The sequence below is a fragment of the Oncorhynchus nerka genome, linkage group LG10 (genome assembly GCF_034236695.1).
Source record: "Oncorhynchus nerka isolate Pitt River linkage group LG10, Oner_Uvic_2.0, whole genome shotgun sequence".
Lineage (NCBI taxonomy): Eukaryota > Metazoa > Chordata > Actinopteri > Salmoniformes > Salmonidae > Oncorhynchus > Oncorhynchus nerka.
In genome coordinates, this window is record NC_088405.1 from 85690838 (window position 1) to 85713837 (window position 23000).

The following is a 23000-nucleotide window of genomic DNA, read 5'->3' on the forward strand; positions in this document are numbered from 1 at the left end:
TGGCGCCACCTACTGTATTGGCTGTATATCAGCCTACTATTCTGTAGTATGAATTCATTAAACTTTGTGAAAACATTGCACCCATTAAAAACTCACCACTATTCCACTAATTTGGTCCTATCTGTTCCTACTCCAGGCCAGCAGCCTTGGAGGACGGGACACTATCATTCAAAACATCTCGTAACTCTTCTGCAGTAAAATCTCATTCACCCAAATAAAAAAAATGTATTGGTCACATGCACATATTTAGCAAATGTTATTGTGGGTGTAGCGAAATGCTTGTGTTCCTAGCTCCAACAGTGCAGTAATATCTAACTATTCAGAACAATACACACAAATCTAAAAGTAAATAATTGGATTCAAGAAATATATAAAAATGAGATTGAGCAATGTCGGAGAGGCATTGACTAAAATACAGTAGAATAGTATATACATATGAGATGACTAAAGTAGTATGTAAACATTATTAAAGTGACTAGTGTTCCATTATTAAAGTGGCCAGTGATTCCAAGTCTATGTATATTGGGCAGCAGCCTCTAAGGTACAGGGTTGCGTAACTGGGTGGAAGCCCACTAGTCATGGCTTTTTAACAGTCTGATGGCAATGAGATTGAAAAACCGCTTCTGTCTCTCGGTCTCAACTTTGATGCACCTGTACTGACTTTGCCTTCTGGATGATAGCGGGGTGAACAAGCCGTGGCTCGGGTGGTTGTTGTCCTTGATCTTTTTGGCATTCCTGTGACAATCGGGTGCTGTAGGTGTCCTGGAGGGCAGGTAGTTTGCCCCCGGTGACCGCACCACCCTCTGGAGAGCCCTGCGGTTGCGGGCGGTGCAGTTGCTGTACCAGGCGGTGATACGTTTGTCAGGGTTTTAGGGGCCAAGGCAAATTTATTCAGCATCCTGAGGTTGAAGAGGCGCTGTTGCGCCTTCTTCATCACACTGTCTGTGTGGTTGGACCATTTCAGATCGTCAGTGATGTCTATGCAGAGGAACTTGAAGCTATCCACTTTCTCTACTGCAGTCCAGTCGATGTGGATAGGGGCGTGCTCCCTCTGTTGTTCCCTGAAGTCCATGATCCGATCCTTTGTTTTGTTGATTTTGAGTGAGAGATTATTTTCCTGGCACCACTCTCTCGTCATTGTTGGTAATCAGGCCTACTACTTTTGTGTCGTCTGCAAACTTGATGATTGAGTTGGAGGCGTGCGTGGCCACGCAGTCATGGGTGAACAGGGAGTACAGGAGGGGTCTGCATTCAGCATTCTTACATAGATTTTCCTCTTATCCAGATGGGATAGGGCAGTGCGCAAAGCGATGGAGATTGCATCGTCTGTGGATCTGGGACGGTAAGCAAATTGAAGGTGGCCTAGGGTGTCAGGTAAGGTAGAGCTGATATGATCCTTAAATAGCCTCTCAAAGCACTTCATGATGACAGAAGTGAGTGCTACAGGGCAATAGTCATTTAGTTCAGTTACCTTTGCTTTCTTGGGTACAGGAACAATGGTGGACATCTTGAAGCAAGTGGGGACAGCAGACTGGGATAGGGAGAGATTGAATATGTCCGTAAACCCTCCAGCCAGCTGGTTTGTGCATGCTCTGGGGACGCGGCTAGTGATGCCGACTGGGCCAGCAGCCTAGCGAGGGTTAACATGTTTAAATGTCTTACGTTGTCCATGGAGAAGGAGAGCCCACAGTCCTTGGTAGTGGGCCGCGTCAGTGACACTGTATTATCCTCAAAGTGGGCGAAGAAGGTGTTTAGCTTGTCCAGGAGCAAGACGTCAGTGTCCACGACGTGGCTGGTTTTCCCTTTGTAATTTGTGATTGTCTGTAGACCCTGCCACATATGTCTTGTGTCTGAGCTGTTGAATTGCGACTCCACTGTCTCTGTGCTGATGTTTTAACTATTTGTTTGCCTTACTGAGGGAATAACTACACTGTTTGTATTCGGCCACATTCCCAGTCACCTTGCCGTGGTTAAATGTGATGGTTCGCACTTTCAGTTTTCCATGAATGCTGCCATCTATCCACGGTTTCTGGTTTGGGTAGGTTTTAATAGTCACAGTGTGTACAACCTCTCCTATTCACTTTCTAATGAACTCAGTCACCATATCCGTGTGTTCGTAAATGTTGTTCTCAGAGGCTACCTGGAACATATCCCAGTCCGCGTGATCAAAACAGTCTAAACAATCACCCAAGTAGTTCTCTGCAGCTGACACCACAACATCCATCCTCTGTGATATAAGTTCCATTACTGAGGTACAACTGACATCCATGGCCATGAATGCCAAAAAAACAACCTTACTGAAGCATGTGTTATTCCTATCACTCTCTATTGGCCTCAGCCTCCTCACAGGTACCCTCTTAGGATCCCTCACCCTGGACCCATCTTCCTCTAATACTCTCTTTACTGCCTCAGCATAGCACATCTTCTGCCATACTCTGATCCTGGCAACCTCAACCTGCCGTTCACCAGACCCCTCTGATTTCCAGCACCATGTGTACCACTACAGTTAATACACAACCTTTTCCACCGATACTACACATTCCTTTGTCTCATGTCCTCCTGCACACTCCTTACATCCAGGAATCTCCCTCCTGCACACTACTGCTACATAAGCCATAAGCTTGACACCTAAAACACGTTAGTGGACTTTAACTGGTGAAGACTGCATCAAAGCTCAGTAGTACACACGGTGTCTTCTCTGTTTCACCACCTCTCCACAGGTCTGAGTCGCACCAAATGGCGTTCGTCACAAACACTGGGAATCTTCAACTTCAGTTGACCCTCTTCAACACTTCATGCCACTCCAGTTATCACTCCTTTCAACGGCGCCCTGCTCTGGAGAGGAAAGCGTGTCACACTTATTTCCTCCAGTCGCGTGGTGCGGAGGGCATAAACGTTTTTAAAAATCTACACGATTCCACTTTGAGTCACTTTCAAAAACCTAACAATCCCCAACCTCTTTTCCACCCATCGTGACACCACATACGGATCAGCCAGAAGGCAAGAATCCATTCTCTACAAAAATCTTTCTCCCACTGGGCCAAAATCATCTTCATCACCAACGGGGGAAGGCTGAAACTCTACGGTTTTCACAGCACCTGCCACTTCAGTTAATTCATCCTCATTCTCCACCTCCAAGTCCAACAACAATTTGGGCATAAACCTACCCGTCATCTTGGTACCCCAAAAAACTTTTCCAGAGTTTCAGCTGGGAAAAAAATGTGTGGCAATGTTCCCTAATTATGTTGGCGCTCCCTGCTGGCCATAAATGTGAAATACAAAAATAGAGTAAGGTAACCCTGTAGCTGGTTTGAGACATGACCACTCATCTAAAATAGTGTCATTAGTCAAAGAAGGAAAAACACTGAATATTAAAATATCAAACATGTACAGTTTGATTCCTGTCCTATCTACCCATCATTTAGATTTACTGTAAAACATATTATTCATATATTTTATAAACATACTACAGGATTCTTTGTGATCTGATCATCAGTTGGAATGTAATCTTCATTGATTCCTAACCAGTCCCGTGGTTTCACTTGCAATTCTTTTTTATTCCTTTCATTCTATAAATGAATTTACAATAGTGCTGTACAAGCATGCCTGTTCTTCAGATCCAATGTACACTCCCCAAATAGGCCTACGCCAATCACATCTTATCTGTGAAGTGGATTCATGTGATCGTCTGAACAGCTTGTATTTATGCAGAGACTTGAGGGATATGATTGTGACACATTTTTCCAGTTTGATCTTCAGTGACAGGTGTAGGCTTATTTGTCCAGGCAGAAATGACTGAAAGTAGCCTCAACATAGTGAGACCTGGAAAAACTTGCCCCGAAACGAGTGAGATGGAGGAGGACATTTGTCTATGGCCTATGCTCCTTTTATTGGAGCCAAGGGCTTAGATCAGATAAGTCAAGTATTCTTTTTTGTTTGTTTTTTTTTAGTATTTTTTTTTTAATTCGTATTTTTTTTTGTTAGTATTTTTTTTTTGTTAGTATTTTTTCTCCCCAATTTCGAACTTGTCTCATCGCTGCAACTCCCCAATGGGCTCTGGAGAGGCGAAGGTGGAGTCATGTGTTCTCCGAAACATGACCCGCCTAACCGCTCTCCTTAACACCCGCCAGCTTAACCCGGAAGCCAGCCACACCAATGTGTCGGAGGAAACCGTTCAACTGGCGACCGGGGAGTCACTATAGCACAATGAGCCAAGTAGAGCCCAACCGCTACTCGGGAGGCCCGGAAATATTGTTTTGACCAAATAAAATGAGCTGAATTTTGCAAATGTATTATATTAATCTGCCCCTGTCTTGTTTGAAAAAGTGTTATGAATGCTATGGTTTGAGCCCTGGTCGTCTATGGGCGTATTCCTCTGCCCAGGCGTTGCTGAAGCATGCCAGATCTTACAACGCCTGGATAGGTATTTTAGTATGAGCTAACCACATCATATGTTATATCAATCTGTCAGTCGATGGTTGACGCATGCAACGTCTGAGCAGGGGAACGCAACATGTGTCACAAGACTGGGTTAGCCTGCTGTAGACGTTTACTTTGTGGGCTAGTCTTCAGGCCTCAGTTAAAAGACAATCACATGAGAGAAGTTAATTGAACAACCTCCACTAAAGTTACAATTGATAGGCTTTGAGTTAGAATAGGATCATTTTTAAAAACATGACACTGATACTGAGGTTAATTGGTAAGCTGTAACAGACTATTTGAGGTCCTGCTCTCACAAACATATTTCAGAGCCTCAGCCGCTGAGGTGCAGCCTTTCCCCTACTAAAATCAAACATCAACTATGATGATGAAACTTCATCTGAGGACTTGGAAGAAAATATGCCCTATAGACCTTCAGCTCTCAACATTGTAGTTGTTGGCTGCTGATAAGAAGAAGCATGCACTTGGACGCTAGCTCCAAGTAGACTTTTGTTGTGCCAAAGTAAACCTACAGAAGAGGTAAACCAATCACTCAGCCACTTTACCTGTGTCAAGCTCATTATACTCCAAAAACTCAGGAGACACATATCAATGGAGACTGTGTCCAACTGTTGCATACTTTACCCTGCACCTTACGGACTGCTGCCCTATGTACATAGTAAATGACCACTGGTCACTTTAACAATGTTTGCATACTATTTATATATCTACTAATGTACTACATTTGTGATTATTTGTTTTACTTTGTATTATTGTGTGCTTGTTTGACATTTACTGCATTGATTGATAGGAACTAGAACATAAGCATTTCACTGCACCCGCCATAACACCTGCTAAACTGCGTACGCGACCAAAAGACTTTGATTTGTTCACCCTATATCACTACCGTGATCATTGCTATTATATTGCCCTTGTTCTACTTACCCAGAGTCCGATAAACCCGTGGATACAATTGTTATGTCTCTGTGCAGTATAAAGTAAGTTAGCTCTAGTTTTAGCGTTAGCGCAATGACTGGAATTCTATGGGTACAGAGGGGTACAGAGACATACGGGTACAGAGACATACGAGTACAGAGACATACAGGTACAGAGACATACGGGTACAGAGACATACGGGTACAGAGACATACGGGTACAGAGACATATGGGTACAGAGACATACGGGTACAGAGACATACGGGTACAGAGACATATGGGTACAGAGACATACGGGTACAGAGACATACGGGTACAGAGACATACGGGTACAGAGACATATCGGTACGGGTACAGAGACATACGGGTACAGAGACATACGGGTATGGGTACAGAGACATAAAAATGGTATCCATGAGTTCATCAGACTCTGGGTAAGTAGAACAAAAGGCCCGAATCTCGCAGTATCCCTTTAAAGGTCCAATGCAGATCTCAATATCAGATCATTTCAGGGTAATAATTAAGTACCATAAGGTGATTTTTTTTGTTTTTGAAAATTGTATATTTTTTAAATAATAATACATTCTTAGAAAAGAGCCATTTGTCAAGCAATCATTTTTCTAGGACTGTCTAGGGCAGCCTTGAGTGGCGAGGGTAAAACTGAATGTGCAGTTATTGGCAGAGAGGTTTGGAACTCTTTCTTATTGGTTTATTAACTCATTTACTGCATGGTGATGTCACCATGGTAGGCCAAAATTCCCTGACACCAAAACAGGAACAAATTTCAAATGTTTCTTTCGTACAGCAGTTACAATAAAAATGATTGCATTATCATAATTTTCACAATTTCACAGTATTATTCCAACCTCAGGGTGGAAATATATATATATATATATATATATATAAAAAACACAGGAAATCACATTTGTGTTTCCACTGGGCCTTTAACACTTTCTGTCTATATCGCCCAGCCAAATGTTGCAATGCAAAGGTAATTCTGTTTTAATTTGTTTAAGCATCGCTTGACATGGAAAAGAATAAAGAAATAATAAATTAAAATGATTCCAGAATGTATTTTATTTTTCTATGTCCCATCCCAACCCCTAATCCCTGTTGCTGCACTCATTCAATACAAGGATATGGTGCTGATTCCATTTGACAACAGATTAAATAAAGTTACAATTCATCTCACTACACGCAAAACAATCCATTCAAACCACTGCTTAAATATGCTTATGTCTAGTTGTCCTTAATATGTACATCCACATAGTAATAATTTGGGACTGAAATGAACTCAAAAGCCTATACATTTGTACTACATAAACCCACATTTTCACAGTCCATTTTGTTTTAACCTCCGTCAATGAGTGGAGCTTGTCGATCTCGACTACATGAAAAAGCCTTGCAGTATGACGGTTGACGGTGTTGGTATACCAGGGGTGTATTCATTAGTCGGATTCCGTTGCAAAACGTTTTGCCTTGCATGGAAAGCGTTTACCATTTACTCTAGGAACCAAATGGAAGCAAACAGAACAAATGGAACGGGAGGGGCCTACCTGAATTTGTCCAATAAAACTCTAGTTTTTGTTGAAAAAATGTTTTACGTTTTGATTAAGCTGTTTTTGTTGGAAAAGGTTTTGCAACAGACAAAACGTTTTTACACCCCTGTTGACTGCCTTTAAAGCCCAGGACTCATTTTGAAGTCTCCTGTAACAACGGTCCCAGCAATGCAGGGCACACTGCATGCAATGCCCTTATTTGAGGTCGGTATGTTCTTACCAGGCAAATTCTCTGAGCACAACATGGAGAAAAACTTAAAGATTGCATCATTTTTTTTGTAATGTTTTGATAGGCCTACAAAAGAAAGAGGAGCATGCAGGCTATGTTGACTGTCTGTTGCTGGCGTTTCAAGATAAGAGATGAGGCTGATTTGGTTTTAGCTCTACATTGGAAAAAAATAATACAGATGTATTGTCACATATACCGAGTACTGTAGGTGAAATGTGTTGTTTCACCGGGTCAGCCATAGTAGTACGGCGCCCCTGGAGTAAATTAAGGTTAAGTGCCTTGCTCAAGGGCACATCAACAGATGTTTCACCTTGTCGGCTCAGGTATTCAAACCAGCAACCTTTCGGTTACTGGCCCAACACACTGCTAGGCTGCCCTGGAGCAGCAGACAGAACTTGGTCAGTGGGGGTCCAAAGAGCTAAGTTGATACTTCCTTCCTGACCCACGGTCAGTAACTTGTTTGGTTGGTTTGAGTCTGTTTTGTGGTTGGATGGGGGTGAAGGGGAGTGAATGACAAATGTTAAATGAGGACTGATGTTACTGAGAAATGTTTATTCTGTGGTAGTGTTTCACATGGAGATGTTTTCGTACAGGTCTTCAATCTTCTCCTTGAAAAACTCCCTCAGCTCGGGTCTCTTCGCTTTTAGTGTGGGAGTCAACAGGCCATTCTGTATGGAGAACTGCTCGTTGTGGATGTGGATGTTTTTCACCTTGGGACAGACAGAATACATTAGAATGTAGACAGGATCCTTTGCCAGGTCATGTGTGCATATCAGCTATTTGTCATCATCATCTAGGTATTCACTTTCAGAGAGTTGTCATTTGCCCTCACCAATGAACACCTTACAATTGACACACACACACCTGCTCAAACGAGTGGAGGCCACTGGCCTTGCCCAGTCTCTGCAAGTCTTCCATGATGGCTTTCTTCAGAACCTTTACATACACACACACAAGACACCATACCATGACTCTAAGACAATACCATGTGTTGTGCTATGTCGATCTATTCAACAACTCAAAGGGTTCAACAAGGTGCCCTTTTCTTTTCTTGAATCAGTTTACTCAGGGTCTGAGGATCTGATGATCTTTCTCTAAAAGCGCAGTACCTAGACATGAATGTTGTGCAACAGGAATCCTTTCTTTTGATTACGTCAATCTATTCACATCTATGCACATAGTTGATTATTTCAAGCCTCTCCTTCATCATGGCAACAAACAGAATGAAAACACCATTGAATGTAAAGATGGGATTGAAATCACATACAGTATTTTTACAGAGGTCCCGATAGCTCCCTCCATGCCTTTCTTCAGGGCCCATGCAGGCATTGTCTCTGGGTCAGGAACAACTATGGCAACCAGACAGGACTAGAACAGAAACACACAAGTAACCTTTAGAAATGAGAAATAATCAAATGTTCTGTATTTTTCTCTCTCTCTTTCTCTCTCTCTCAATAGGCCTAAGTAGGTAAGTAAGTATGTGTCTATCCGTCACGACTTCCACCAAAGGTGGCTCCCCCCCTGTTCGGGCAGTGCTCGGCAGTCGTCGTCCCCGGCCTACTACCTGCCACCTGCCACCGATCCATTTTTCCTTTTCGTTTGTGTCTGTCTGTTATTGTTATCACCTGTTTCTGATTAGTTAATTTTGGTGGGTTTATTAACCATCGCAGCCTGCTAGTCTTTGTGCGGGATTAATTTAGCTTGTTAGCTCTGTAAGGGGTGCGTGTTTGCGCCACAGGGTTTTTTTCCTCTCAGTCGTTGTACTGTGGGTACTATATTTAGGAGTAGAGGTTTCTCCTCCGTGTGTTTCATGATTTTCCCCGCCTGTTGTTGGTGGGTTGGGATTTATAATAAAGGACTGTGCAAACTGGAATTCCTTGCTCTCCTGCTCCTGACTCCTGCATCTACCTCTTCTTAGGAGGCACCTAACACTATCTATGAAAATATCTGTACATAAACAGTATCCAGCATAAACTGTGGTTTTAACCCATTACAGTCTAAGCCGGGAGAGAGAGGGGTTCGACTAAGCTATATGGAATTGTTTAATAAGGTCATACCAAGGATCATTTATCTATTTGATTTTACATTTTAAGAGCCGTTGAAGTATGAAAAAATATCTACAAAAATTATTTGATGAAAAAAATGTTACCCTCTTAGGATCCCTCACCCTGGACCCATCTTCCTCTAATACTCTCTTTACTGCCTCAGCATAGCACATCTTCTGCCATACTCTGATCCTGGCAACCTCAACCTGCCGTTCACCAGACCCCTCTGATTTCCAGCACCATGTGTACCACTACAGTTAATACACAACCTTTTCCACCGATACTACACATTCCTTTGTCTCATGTCCTCCTGCACACTCCTTACATCCAGGAATCTCCCTCCTGCACACTACTGCTACATAAGCCATAAGCTTGACACCTAAAACACGTTAGTGGACTTTAACTGGTGAAGACTGCATCAAAGCTCAGTAGTACACACGGTGTCTTCTCTGTTTCACCACCTCTCCACAGGTCTGAGTCGCACCAAATGGCGTTCGTCACAAACACTGGGAATCTTCAACTTCAGTTGACCCTCTTCAACACTTCATGCCACTCCAGTTATCACTCCTTTCAACGGCGCCCTGCTCTGGAGAGGAAAGCGTGTCACACTTATTTCCTCCAGTCGCGTGGTGCGGAGGGCATAAACGTTTTTAAAAATCTACACGATTCCACTTTGAGTCACTTTCAAAAACCTAACAATCCCCAACCTCTTTTCCACCCATCGTGACACCACATACGGATCAGCCAGAAGGCAAGAATCCATTCTCTACAAAAATCTTTCTCCCACTGGGCCAAAATCATCTTCATCACCAACGGGGGAAGGCTGAAACTCTACGGTTTTCACAGCACCTGCCACTTCAGTTAATTCATCCTCATTCTCCACCTCCAAGTCCAACAACAATTTGGGCATAAACCTACCCGTCATCTTGGTACCCCAAAAAACTTTTCCAGAGTTTCAGCTGGGAAAAAAATGTGTGGCAATGTTCCCTAATTATGTTGGCGCTCCCTGCTGGCCATAAATGTGAAATACAAAAATAGAGTAAGGTAACCCTGTAGCTGGTTTGAGACATGACCACTCATCTAAAATAGTGTCATTAGTCAAAGAAGGAAAAACACTGAATATTAAAATATCAAACATGTACAGTTTGATTCCTGTCCTATCTACCCATCATTTAGATTTACTGTAAAACATATTATTCATATATTTTATAAACATACTACAGGATTCTTTGTGATCTGATCATCAGTTGGAATGTAATCTTCATTGATTCCTAACCAGTCCCGTGGTTTCACTTGCAATTCTTTTTTATTCCTTTCATTCTATAAATGAATTTACAATAGTGCTGTACAAGCATGCCTGTTCTTCCAGATCCAATGTACACTCCCCAAATAGGCCTACGCCAATCACATCTTATCTGTGAAGTGGATTCATGTGATCGTCTGAACAGCTTGTATTTATGCAGAGACTTGAGGGATATGATTGTGACACATTTTTCCAGTTTGATCTTCAGTGACAGGTGTAGGCTTATTTGTCCAGGCAGAAATGACTGAAAGTAGCCTCAACATAGTGAGACCTGGAAAAACTTGCCCCGAAACGAGTGAGATGGAGGAGGACATTTGTCTATGGCCTATGCTCCTTTTATTGGAGCCAAGGGCTTAGATCAGATAAGTCAAGTATTCTTTTTTGTTTGTTTTTTTAGTATTTTTTTTTAATTCGTATTTTTTTTTTTTTGTTAGTATTTTTTTTTTGTTAGTATTTTTTCTCCCCAATTTCGAACTTGTCTCATCGCTGCAACTCCCCAATGGGCTCTGGAGAGGCGAAGGTGGAGTCATGTGTTCTCCGAAACATGACCCGCCTAACCGCTCTCCTTAACACCCGCCAGCTTAACCCGGAAGCCAGCCACACCAATGTGTCGGAGGAAACCGTTCAACTGGCGACCGGGAGTCACTATAGCACAATGAGCCAAGTAGAGCCCAACCGCTACTCGGGAGGCCCGGAAATATTGTTTTGACCAAATAAAATGAGCTGAATTTTGCAAATGTATTATATTAATCTGCCCCTGTCTTGTTTGAAAAAGTGTTATGAATGCTATGGTTTGAGCCCTGGTCGTCTATGGGCGTATTCCTCTGCCCAGGCGTTGCTGAAGCATGCCAGATCTTACAACGCCTGGATAGGTATTTTAGTATGAGCTAACCACATCATATGTTATATCAATCTGTCAGTCGATGGTTGACGCATGCAACGTCTGAGCAGGGGAACGCAACATGTGTCACAAGACTGGGTTAGCCTGCTGTAGACGTTTACTTTGTGGGCTAGTCTTCAGGCCTCAGTTAAAAGACAATCACATGAGAGAAGTTAATTGAACAACCTCCACTAAAGTTACAATTGATAGGCTTTGAGTTAGAATAGGATCATTTTTAAAAACATGACACTGATACTGAGGTTAATTGGTAAGCTGTAACAGACTATTTGAGGTCCTGCTCTCACAAACATATTTCAGAGCCTCAGCCGCTGAGGTGCAGCCTTTCCCCTACTAAAATCAAACATCAACTATGATGATGAAACTTCATCTGAGGAAGAAAATATGCCCTATAGACCTTCAGCTCTCAACATTGTAGTTGTTGGCTGCTGATAAGAAGAAGCATGCACTTGGACGCTAGCTCCAAGTAGACTTTTGTTGTGCCAAAGTAAACCTACAGAAGAGGTAAACCAATCACTCAGCCACTTTACCTGTGTCAAGCTCATTATACTCCAAAAACTCAGGAGACACATATCAATGGAGACTGTGTCCAACTGTTGCATACTTTACCCTGCACCTTACGGACTGCTGCCCTATGTACATAGTAAATGACCACTGGTCACTTTAACAATGTTTGCATACTATTTATATATCTACTAATGTACTACATTTGTGATTATTTGTTTTACTTTGTATTATTGTGTGCTTGTTTGACATTTACTGCATTGATTGATAGGAACTAGAACATAAGCATTTCACTGCACCCGCCATAACACCTGCTAAACTGCGTACGAGACCAAAAGACTTTGATTTGTTCACCCTATATCACTACCGTGATCATTGCTATTATATTGCCCTTGTTCTACTTACCCAGAGTCCGATAAACCCGTGGATACAATTGTTATGTCTCTGTGCAGTATAAAGTAAGTTAGCTCTAGTTTTAGCGTTAGCGCAATGACTGGAATTCTATGGGTACAGAGGGGTACAGAGACATACGGGTACAGAGACATACGAGTACAGAGACATACAGGTACAGAGACATACGGGTACAGAGACATACGGGTACAGAGACATACGGGTACAGAGACATATGGGTACAGAGACATACGGGTACAGAGACATACGGGTACAGAGACATATGGGTACAGAGACATACGGGTACAGAGACATACGGGTACAAAGACATACGGGTACAGAGACATACGGGTACAGAGACATATGGGTACGGGTACAGAGACATACGGGTACAGAGACATACGGGTATGGGTACAGAGACATAAAAATGGTATCCATGAGTTCATCAGACTCTGGGTAAGTAGAACAAAAGGCCCGAATCTCGCAGTATCCCTTTAAAGGTCCAATGCAGATCTCAATATCAGATCATTTCAGGGTAATAATTAAGTACCATAAGGTGATTTTTTTGTTTTTGAAAATTGTATATTTTTAAATAATAATACATTCTTAGAAAAGAGCCATTTGTCAAGCAATCATTTTTCTAGGACTGTCTAGGGCAGCCTTGAGTGGCGAGGGTAAAACTGAATGTGCAGTTATTGGCAGAGAGGTTTGGAACTCTTTCTTATTGGTTTATTAACTCATTTACTGCATGGTGATGTCACCATGGTAGGCCAAAATTCCCTGACACCAAAACAGGAACAAATTTCAAATGTTTCTTTCGTACAGCAGTTACAATAAAAATGATTGCATTATCATAATTTTCACAATTTCACAGTATTATTCCAACCTCAGGGTGGAAATATATATATATATATATATATATATATAAAAACACAGGAAATCACATTTGTGTTTCCACTGGGCCTTTAACACTTTCTGTCTATATCGCCCAGCCAAATGTTGCAATGCAAAGGTAATTCTGTTTTAATTTGTTTAAGCATCGCTTGACATGGAAAAGAATAAAGAAATAATAAATTAAAATGATTCCAGAATGTATTTTATTTTTCTATGTCCCATCCCAACCCCTAATCCCTGTTGCTGCACTCATTCAATACAAGGATATGGTGCTGATTCCATTTGACAACAGATTAAATAAAGTTACAATTCATCTCACTACACGCAAAACAATCCATTCAAACCACTGCTTAAATATGCTTATGTCTAGTTGTCCTTAATATGTACATCCACATAGTAATAATTTGGGACTGAAATGAACTCAAAAGCCTATACATTTGTACTACATAAACCCACATTTTCACAGTCCATTTTGTTTTAACCTCCGTCAATGAGTGGAGCTTGTCGATCTCGACTACATGAAAAAGCCTTGCAGTATGACGGTTGACGGTGTTGGTATACCAGGGTGTATTCATTAGTCGGATTCCGTTGCAAAACGTTTTGCCTTGCATGGAAAGCGTTTACCATTTACTCTAGGAACCAAATGGAAGCAAACAGAACAAATGGAACGGGAGGGGCCTACCTGAATTTGTCCAATAAAACTCTAGTTTTTGTTGAAAAAATGTTTTACGTTTTGATTAAGCTGTTTTTGTTGGAAAAGGTTTTGCAACAGACAAAACGTTTTTACACCCCTGTTGACTGCCTTTAAAGCCCAGGACTCATTTTGAAGTCTCCTGTAACAACGGTCCCAGCAATGCAGGGCACACTGCATGCAATGCCCTTATTTGAGGTCGGTATGTTCTTACCAGGCAAATTCTCTGAGCACAACATGGAGAAAAACTTAAAGATTGCATCATTTTTTTTGTAATGTTTTGATAGGCCTACAAAAGAAAGAGGAGCATGCAGGCTATGTTGACTGTCTGTTGCTGGCGTTTCAAGATAAGAGATGAGGCTGATTTGGTTTTAGCTCTACATTGGAAAAAAATAATACAGATGTATTGTCACATATACCGAGTACTGTAGGTGAAATGTGTTGTTTCACCGGGTCAGCCATAGTAGTACGGCGCCCCTGGAGTAAATTAAGGTTAAGTGCCTTGCTCAAGGGCACATCAACAGATGTTTCACCTTGTCGGCTCAGGTATTCAAACCAGCAACCTTTCGGTTACTGGCCCAACACACTGCTAGGCTGCCCTGGAGCAGCAGACAGAACTTGGTCAGTGGGGGTCCAAAGAGCTAAGTTGATACTTCCTTCCTGACCCACGGTCAGTAACTTGTTTGGTTGGTTTGAGTCTGTTTTGTGGTTGGATGGGGGTGAAGGGGAGTGAATGACAAATGTTAAATGAGGACTGATGTTACTGAGAAATGTTTATTCTGTGGTAGTGTTTCACATGGAGATGTTTTCGTACAGGTCTTCAATCTTCTCCTTGAAAAACTCCCTCAGCTCGGGTCTCTTCGCTTTTAGTGTGGGAGTCAACAGGCCATTCTGTATGGAGAACTGCTCGTTGTGGATGTGGATGTTTTTCACCTTGGGACAGACAGAATACATTAGAATGTAGACAGGATCCTTTGCCAGGTCATGTGTGCATATCAGCTATTTGTCATCATCATCTAGGTATTCACTTTCAGAGAGTTGTCATTTGCCCTCACCAATGAACACCTTACAATTGACACACACACACCTGCTCAAACGAGTGGAGGCCACTGGCCTTGCCCAGTCTCTGCAAGTCTTCCATGATGGCTTTCTTCAGAACCTTTACATACACACACACAAGACACCATACCATGACTCTAAGACAATACCATGTGTTGTGCTATGTCGATCTATTCAACAACTCAAAGGGTTCAACAAGGTGCCCTTTTCTTTTCTTGAATCAGTTTACTCAGGGTCTGAGGATCTGATGATCTTTCTCTAAAAGCGCAGTACCTAGACATGAATGTTGTGCAACAGGAATCCTTTCTTTTGATTACGTCAATCTATTCACATCTATGCACATAGTTGATTATTTCAAGCCTCTCCTTCATCATGGCAACAAACAGAATGAAAACACCATTGAATGTAAAGATGGGATTGAAATCACATACAGTATTTTTACAGAGGTCCCGATAGCTCCCTCCATGCCTTTCTTCAGGGCCCATGCAGGCATTGTCTCTGGGTCAGGAACAACTATGGCAACCAGACAGGACTAGAACAGAAACACACAAGTAACCTTTAGAAATGAGAAATAATCAAATGTTCTGTATTTTTCTCTCTCTCTTTCTCTCTCTCTCAATAGGCCTAAGTAGGTAAGTAAGTATGTGTCTATCCGTCACGACTTCCACCAAAGGTGGCTCCCCTCCCTGTTCGGGCAGTGCTCGGCAGTCGTCGTCCCCGGCCTACTACCTGCCACCTGCCACCGATCCATTTTTCCTTTTCGTTTGTGTCTGTCTGTTATTGTTATCACCTGTTTCTGATTAGTTAATTTTGGTGGGTTTATTAACCATCGCAGCCTGCTAGTCTTTGTGCGGGATTAATTTAGCTTGTTAGCTCTGTAAGGGGTGCGTGTTTGCGCCACAGGGTTTTTTTCCTCTCAGTCGTTGTACTGTGGGTACTATATTTAGGAGTAGAGGTTTCTCCTCCGTGTGTTTCATGATTTTCCCCGCCTGTTGTTGGTGGGTTGGGATTTATAATAAAGGACTGTGCAAACTGGAATTCCTTGCTCTCCTGCTCCTGACTCCTGCATCTACCTCTTCTTAGGAGGCACCTAACACTATCTATGAAAATATCTGTACATAAACAGTATCCAGCATAAACTGTGGTTTTAACCCATTACAGTCTAAGCCGGGAGAGAGAGGGGGGTTCGACTAAGCTATATGGAATTGTTTAATAAGGTCATACCAAGGATCATTTATCTATTTGATTTTACATTTTAAGAGCCGTTGAAGTATGAAAAAAATATCTACAAAAATTATTTGATGAAAAAAATGTTACCCTCTTAGGATCCCTCACCCTGGACCCATCTTCCTCTAATACTCTCTTTACTGCCTCAGCATAGCACATCTTCTGCCATACTCTGATCCTGGCAACCTCAACCTGCCGTTCACCAGACCCCTCTGATTTCCAGCACCATGTGTACCACTACAGTTAATACACAACCTTTTCCACCGATACTACACATTCCTTTGTCTCATGTCCTCCTGCACACTCCTTACATCCAGGAATCTCCCTCCTGCACACTACTGCTACATAAGCCATAAACTTGACACCTAAAACACGTTAGTGGACTTTAACTGGTGAAGACTGCATCAAAGCTCAGTAGTACACACGGTGTCTTCTCTGTTTCACCACCTCTCCACAGGTCTGAGTCGCACCAAATGGCGTTCGTCACAAACACTGGGAATCTTCAACTTCAGTTGACCCTCTTCAACACTTCATGCCACTCCAGTTATCACTCCTTTCAACGGCGCCCTGCTCTGGAGAGGAAAGCGTGTCACACTTATTTCCTCCAGTCGCGTGGTGCGGAGGGCATAAACGTTTTTAAAAATCTACACGATTCCACTTTGAGTCACTTTCAAAAACCTAACAATCCCCAACCTCTTTTCCACCCATCGTGACACCACATACGGATCAGCCAGAAGGCAAGAATCCATTCTCTACAAAAATCTTTCTCCCACTGGGCCAAAATCATCTTCATCACCAACGGGGGAAGGCTGAAACTCTACGGTTTTCACAGCACCTGCCACTTCAGTTAATTCATCCTCATTCTCCACCTCCAAGTCCAACAACAATTTGGGCATAAACCTACCCGTCATCTTGGTACCCCAAAAAACTTTTCAGAGTTTCAGCTGGGAAAAAATGTGTGGCAATGTTCCCCTAATTATGTTGGCGCTCCCTGCTGGCCATAAATGTGAAATACAAAAATAGAGTAAGGTAACCCTGTAGCTGGTTTGAGACATGACCACTCATCTAAAATAGTGTCATTAGTCAAAGAAGGAAAAACACTGAATATTAAAATATCAAACATGTACAGTTTGATTCCTGTCCTATCTACCCATCATTTAGATTTACTGTAAAACATATTATTCATATATTTTATAAACATACTACAGGATTCTTTGTGATCTGATCATCAGTTGGAATGTAATCTTCATTGATTCCTAACCAGTCCCGTGGTTTCACTTGCAATTCTTTTTTTTATTCCTTTCATTCTATAAATGAATTTACAATAGTGCTGTACAAGCATGCCTGTTCTTCCAGATCCAATGTACACTCCCCAAATAGGCCTACGCCAATCACATCTTATCTGTGAAGTGGATTCATGTGATCGTCTGAACAGCTTGTATTTATGCAGAGACTTGAGGGATATGATTGTGACACATTTTTCCAGTTTGATCTTCAGTGACAGGTGTAGGCTTATTTGTCCAGGCAGAAATGACTGAAAGTAGCCTCAACATAGTGAGACCTGGAAAAACTTGCCCCGAAACGAGTGAGATGGAGGAGGACATTTGTCTATGGCCTATGCTCCTTTTATTGGAGCCAAGGGCTTAGATCAGATAAGTCAAGTATTCTTTTTTGTTTGTTTTTTTAGTATTTTTTTTTTTTAATTCGTATTTTTTTTTTTGTTAGTATTTTTTTTTTTTGTTAGTATTTTTCTCCCCAATTTCGAACTTGTCTCATCGCTGCAACTCCCCAATGGGCTCTGGAGAGGCGAAGGTGGAGTCATGTGTTCTCCGAAACATGACCCGCCTAACCGCTCTCCTTAACACCCGCCAGCTTAACCCGGAAGCCAGCCACACCAATGTGTCGGAGGAAACCGTTCAACTGGCGACCGGGGAGTCACTATAGCACAATGAGCCAAGTAGAGCCCAACCGCTACTCGGGAGGCCCGGAAATATTGTTTTGACCAAATAAAATGAGCTGAATTTTGCAAATGTATTATATTAATCTGCCCCTGTCTTGTTTGAAAAAGTGTTATGAATGCTATGGTTTGAGCCCTGGTCGTCTATGGGCGTATTCCTCTGCCCAGGCGTTGCTGAAGCATGCCAGATCTTACAACGCCTGGATAGGTATTTTAGTATGAGCTAACCACATCATATGTTATATCAATCTGTCAGTCGATGGTTGACGCATGCAACGTCTGAGCAGGGGAACGCAACATGTGTCACAAGACTGGGTTAGCCTGCTGTAGACGTTTACTTTGTGGGCTAGTCTTCAGGCCTCAGTTAAAAGACAATCACATGAGAGAAGTTAATTGAACAACCTCCACTAAAGTTACAATTGATAGGCTTTGAGTTAGAATAGGATCATTTTTAAAAACATGACACTGATACTGAGGTTAATTGGTAAGCTGTAACAGACTATTTGAGGTCCTGCTCTCACAAACATATTTCAGAGCCTCAGCCGCTGAGGTGCAGCCTTTCCCTACTAAAATCAAACATCAACTATGATGATGAAACTTCATCTGAGGTACTTGGAAGAAAATATGCCCTATAGACCTTCAGCTCTCAACATTGTAGTTGTTGGCTGCTGATAAGAAGAAGCATGCACTTGGACGCTAGCTCCAAGTAGACTTTTGTTGTGCCAAAGTAAACCTACAGAAGAGGTAAACCAATCACTCAGCCACTTTACCTGTGTCAAGCTCATTATACTCCAAAAACTCAGGAGACACATATCAATGGAGACTGTGTCCAACTGTTGCATACTTTACCCTGCACCTTACGGACTGCTGCCCTATGTACATAGTAAATGACCACTGGTCACTTTAACAATGTTTGCATACTATTTATATATCTACTAATGTACTACATTTGTGATTATTTGTTTTACTTTGTATTATTGTGTGCTTGTTTGACATTTACTGCATTGATTGATAGGAACTAGAACATAAGCATTTCACTGCACCCGCCATAACACCTGCTAAACTGCGTACGCGACCAAAAGACTTTGATTTGTTCACCCTATATCACTACCGTGATCATTGCTATTATATTGCCCTTGTTCTACTTACCCAGAGTCCGATAAACCCGTGGATACAATTGTTATGTCTCTGTGCAGTATAAAGTAAGTTAGCTCTAGTTTTAGCGTTAGCGCAATGACTGGAATTCTATGGGTACAGAGGGGTACAGAGACATACGGGTACAGAGACATACGAGTACAGAGACATACAGGTACAGAGACATACGGGTACAGAGACATACGGGTACAGAGACATACGGGTACAGAGACATATGGGTACAGAGACATACGGGTACAGAGACATACGGGTACAGAGACATATGGGTACAGAGACATACGGGTACAGAGACATACGGGTACAAAGACATACGGGTACAGAGACATACGGGTACAGAGACATATGGGTACGGGTACAGAGACATACGGGTACAGAGACATACGGGTATGGGTACAGAGACATAAAAATGGTATCCATGAGTTCATCAGACTCTGGGTAAGTAGAACAAAAGGCCCGAATCTCGCAGTATCCCTTTAAAGGTCCAATGCAGATCTCAATATCAGATCATTTCAGGGTAATAATTAAGTACCATAAGGTGATTTTTTTTGTTTTTGAAAATTGTATATTTTTTAAATAATAATACATTCTTAGAAAAGAGCCATTTGTCAAGCAATCATTTTTCTAGGACTGTCTAGGGCAGCCTTGAGTGGCGAGGGTAAAACTGAATGTGCAGTTATTGGCAGAGAGGTTTGGAACTCTTTCTTATTGGTTTATTAACTCATTTACTGCATGGTGATGTCACCATGGTAGGCCAAAATTCCCTGACACCAAAACAGGAACAAATTTCAAATGTTTCTTTCGTACAGCAGTTACAATAAAAATGATTGCATTATCATAATTTTCACAATTTCACAGTATTATTCCAACCTCAGGGTGGAAATATATATATATATATATATATATATATAAAAAACACAGGAAATCACATTTGTGTTTCCACTGGGCCTTTAACACTTTCTGTCTATATCGCCCAGCCAAATGTTGCAATGCAAAGGTAATTCTGTTTTAATTTGTTTAAGCATCGCTTGACATGGAAAAGAATAAAGAAATAATAAATTAAAATGATTCCAGAATGTATTTTATTTTTCTATGTCCCATCCCAACCCCTAATCCCTGTTGCTGCACTCATTCAATACAAGGATATGGTGCTGATTCCATTTGACAACAGATTAAATAAAGTTACAATTCATCTCACTACACGCAAAACAATCCATTCAAACCACTGCTTAAATATGCTTATGTCTAGTTGTCCTTAATATGTACATCCACATAGTAATAATTTGGGACTGAAATGAACTCAAAAGCCTATACATTTGTACTACATAAACCCACATTTTCACAGTCCATTTTGTTTTAACCTCCGTCAATGAGTGGAGCTTGTCGATCTCGACTACATGAAAAAGCCTTGCAGTATGACGGTTGACGGTGTTGGTATACCAGGGGTGTATTCATTAGTCGGATTCCGTTGCAAAACGTTTTGCCTTGCATGGAAAGCGTTTACCATTTACTCTAGGAACCAAATGGAAGCAAACAGAACAAATGGAACGGGGAGGGGCCTACCTGAATTTGTCCAATAAAACTCTAGTTTTTGTTGAAAAAATGTTTTACGTTTTGATTAAGCTGTTTTTGTTGGAAAAGGTTTTGCAACAGACAAAACGTTTTTACACCCCTGTTGACTGCCTTTAAAGCCCAGGACTCATTTTGAAGTCTCATCTAACAACGGTCCCAGCAATGCAGGGCACACTGCATGCAATGCCCTTATTTGAGGTCGGTATGTTCTTACCAGGCAAATTCTCTGAGCACAACATGGAGAAAAACTTAAAGATTGCATCATTTTTTTTGTAATGTTTTGATAGGCCTACAAAAGAAAGAGGAGCATGCAGGCTATGTTGACTGTCTGTTGCTGGCGTTTCAAGATAAGAGATGAGGCTGATTTGGTTTTAGCTCTACATTGGAAAAAAATAATACAGATGTATTGTCACATATACCGAGTACTGTAGGTGAAATGTGTTGTTTCACCGGGTCAGCCATAGTAGTACGGCGCCCTGGAGTAAATTAAGGTTAAGTGCCTTGCTCAAGGGCACATCAACAGATGTTTCACCTTGTCGGCTCAGGTATTCAAACCAGCAACCTTTCGGTTACTGGCCCAACACACTGCTAGGCTGCCCTGGAGCAGCAGACAGAACTTGGTCAGTGGGGGTCCAAAGAGCTAAGTTGATACTTCCTTCCTGACCCACGGTCAGTAACTTGTTTGGTTGGTTTGAGTCTGTTTTGTGGTTGGATGGGGGTGAAGGGGAGTGAATGACAAATGTTAAATGAGGACTGATGTTACTGAGAAATGTTTATTCTGTGGTAGTGTTTCACATGGAGATGTTTTCGTACAGGTCTTCAATCTTCTCCTTGAAAAACTCCCTCAGCTCGGGTCTCTTCGCTTTTAGTGTGGGAGTCAACAGGCCATTCTGTATGGAGAACTGCTCGTTGTGGATGTGGATGTTTTTCACCTTGGGACAGACAGAATACATTAGAATGTAGACAGGATCCTTTGCCAGGTCATGTGTGCATATCAGCTATTTGTCATCATCATCTAGGTATTCACTTTCAGAGAGTTGTCATTTGCCCTCACCAATGAACACCTTACAATTGACACACACACACCTGCTCAAACGAGTGGAGGCCACTGGCCTTGCCCAGTCTCTGCAAGTCTTCCATGATGGCTTTCTTCAGAACCTTTACATACACACACACAAGACACCATACCATGACTCTAAGACAATACCATGTGTTGTGCTATGTCGATCTATTCAACAACTCAAAGGGTTCAACAAGGTGCCCTTTTCTTTTCTTGAATCAGTTTACTCAGGGTCTGAGGATCTGATGATCTTTCTCTAAAAGCGCAGTACCTAGACATGAATGTTGTGTAACAGGAATCCTTTCTTTTGATTACGTCAATCTATTCACATCTATGCACATAGTTGATTATTTCAAGCCTCTCCTTCATCATGGCAACAAACAGAATGAAAACACCATTGAATGTAAAGATGGGATTGAAATCACATACAGTATTTTTACAGAGGTCCCGATAGCTCCCCTCCATGCCTTTCTTCAGGGCCCATGCAGGCATTGTCTCTGGGTCAGGAACAACTATGGCAACCAGACAGGACTAGAACAGAAACACACAAGTAACCTTTAGAAATGAGAAATAATCAAATGTTCTGTATTTTTCTCTCTCTCTTTCTCTCTCTCTCAATAGGCCTAAGTAGGTAAGTAAGTATGTGTCTATCCGTCACGACTTCCACCAAAGGTGGCTCCCCTCCCTGTTCGGGCAGTGCTCGGCAGTCGTCGTCCCCGGCCTACTACCTGCCACCTGCCACCGATCCATTTTTCCTTTTCGTTTGTGTCTGTCTGTTATTGTTATCACCTGTTTCTGATTAGTTAATTTTGGTGGGTTTATTAACCATCGCAGCCTGCTAGTCTTTGTGCGGGATTAATTTAGCTTGTTAGCTCTGTAAGGGGTGCGTGTTTGCGCCACAGGGTTTTTTTCCTCTCAGTCGTTGTACTGTGGGTACTATATTTAGGAGTAGAGGTTTCTCCTCCGTGTGTTTCATGATTTTCCCCGCCTGTTGTTGGTGGGTTGGGATTTATAATAAAGGACTGTGCAAACTGGAATTCCTTGCTCTCCTGCTCCTGACTCCTGCATCTACCTCTTCTTAGGAGGCACCTAACACTATCTATGA

At 41.9% G+C, this 23000-nt stretch overlaps 3 protein-coding genes across 3 annotated transcripts; all 3 read right to left on the bottom strand.

Annotated features, from left to right (window-relative positions):
- Positions 1 to 6408: 6408 nt before the first annotated feature.
- Positions 6409 to 8617, bottom strand: LOC135573796 (long-chain-fatty-acid--CoA ligase 6-like). Its single transcript, XM_065023882.1, has 3 exons — positions 8411 to 8617; positions 8008 to 8079; positions 6409 to 7853 (listed from the first exon to the last, which is right to left on the bottom strand). Exons 1-3 carry the CDS (start codon positions 8462 to 8464, stop codon positions 7713 to 7715), a joined length of 267 nt encoding a protein of 88 aa, XP_064879954.1. The 5' UTR covers positions 8465 to 8617; the 3' UTR covers positions 6409 to 7712.
- Positions 8618 to 13357: 4740 nt separating this feature from the next.
- On the bottom strand, positions 13358 to 16173 carry LOC135573797 (long-chain-fatty-acid--CoA ligase 6-like). The gene is made up of 3 exons (XM_065023883.1): positions 15359 to 16173; positions 14956 to 15027; positions 13358 to 14801 (listed from the first exon to the last, which is right to left on the bottom strand). The coding sequence occupies exons 1-3, from the start codon at positions 15410 to 15412 to the stop codon at positions 14661 to 14663; spliced, it is 267 nt and encodes an 88-aa protein (XP_064879955.1). The 5' UTR covers positions 15413 to 16173; the 3' UTR covers positions 13358 to 14660.
- A 4149-nt stretch (positions 16174 to 20322) lies between these two features.
- On the bottom strand, positions 20323 to 23000 carry LOC135573798 (long-chain-fatty-acid--CoA ligase 6-like). Its single transcript, XM_065023884.1, has 3 exons — positions 22325 to 23000; positions 21922 to 21993; positions 20323 to 21767 (listed from the first exon to the last, which is right to left on the bottom strand). The coding sequence occupies exons 1-3, from the start codon at positions 22385 to 22387 to the stop codon at positions 21627 to 21629; spliced, it is 276 nt and encodes a 91-aa protein (XP_064879956.1). The 5' UTR covers positions 22388 to 23000; the 3' UTR covers positions 20323 to 21626.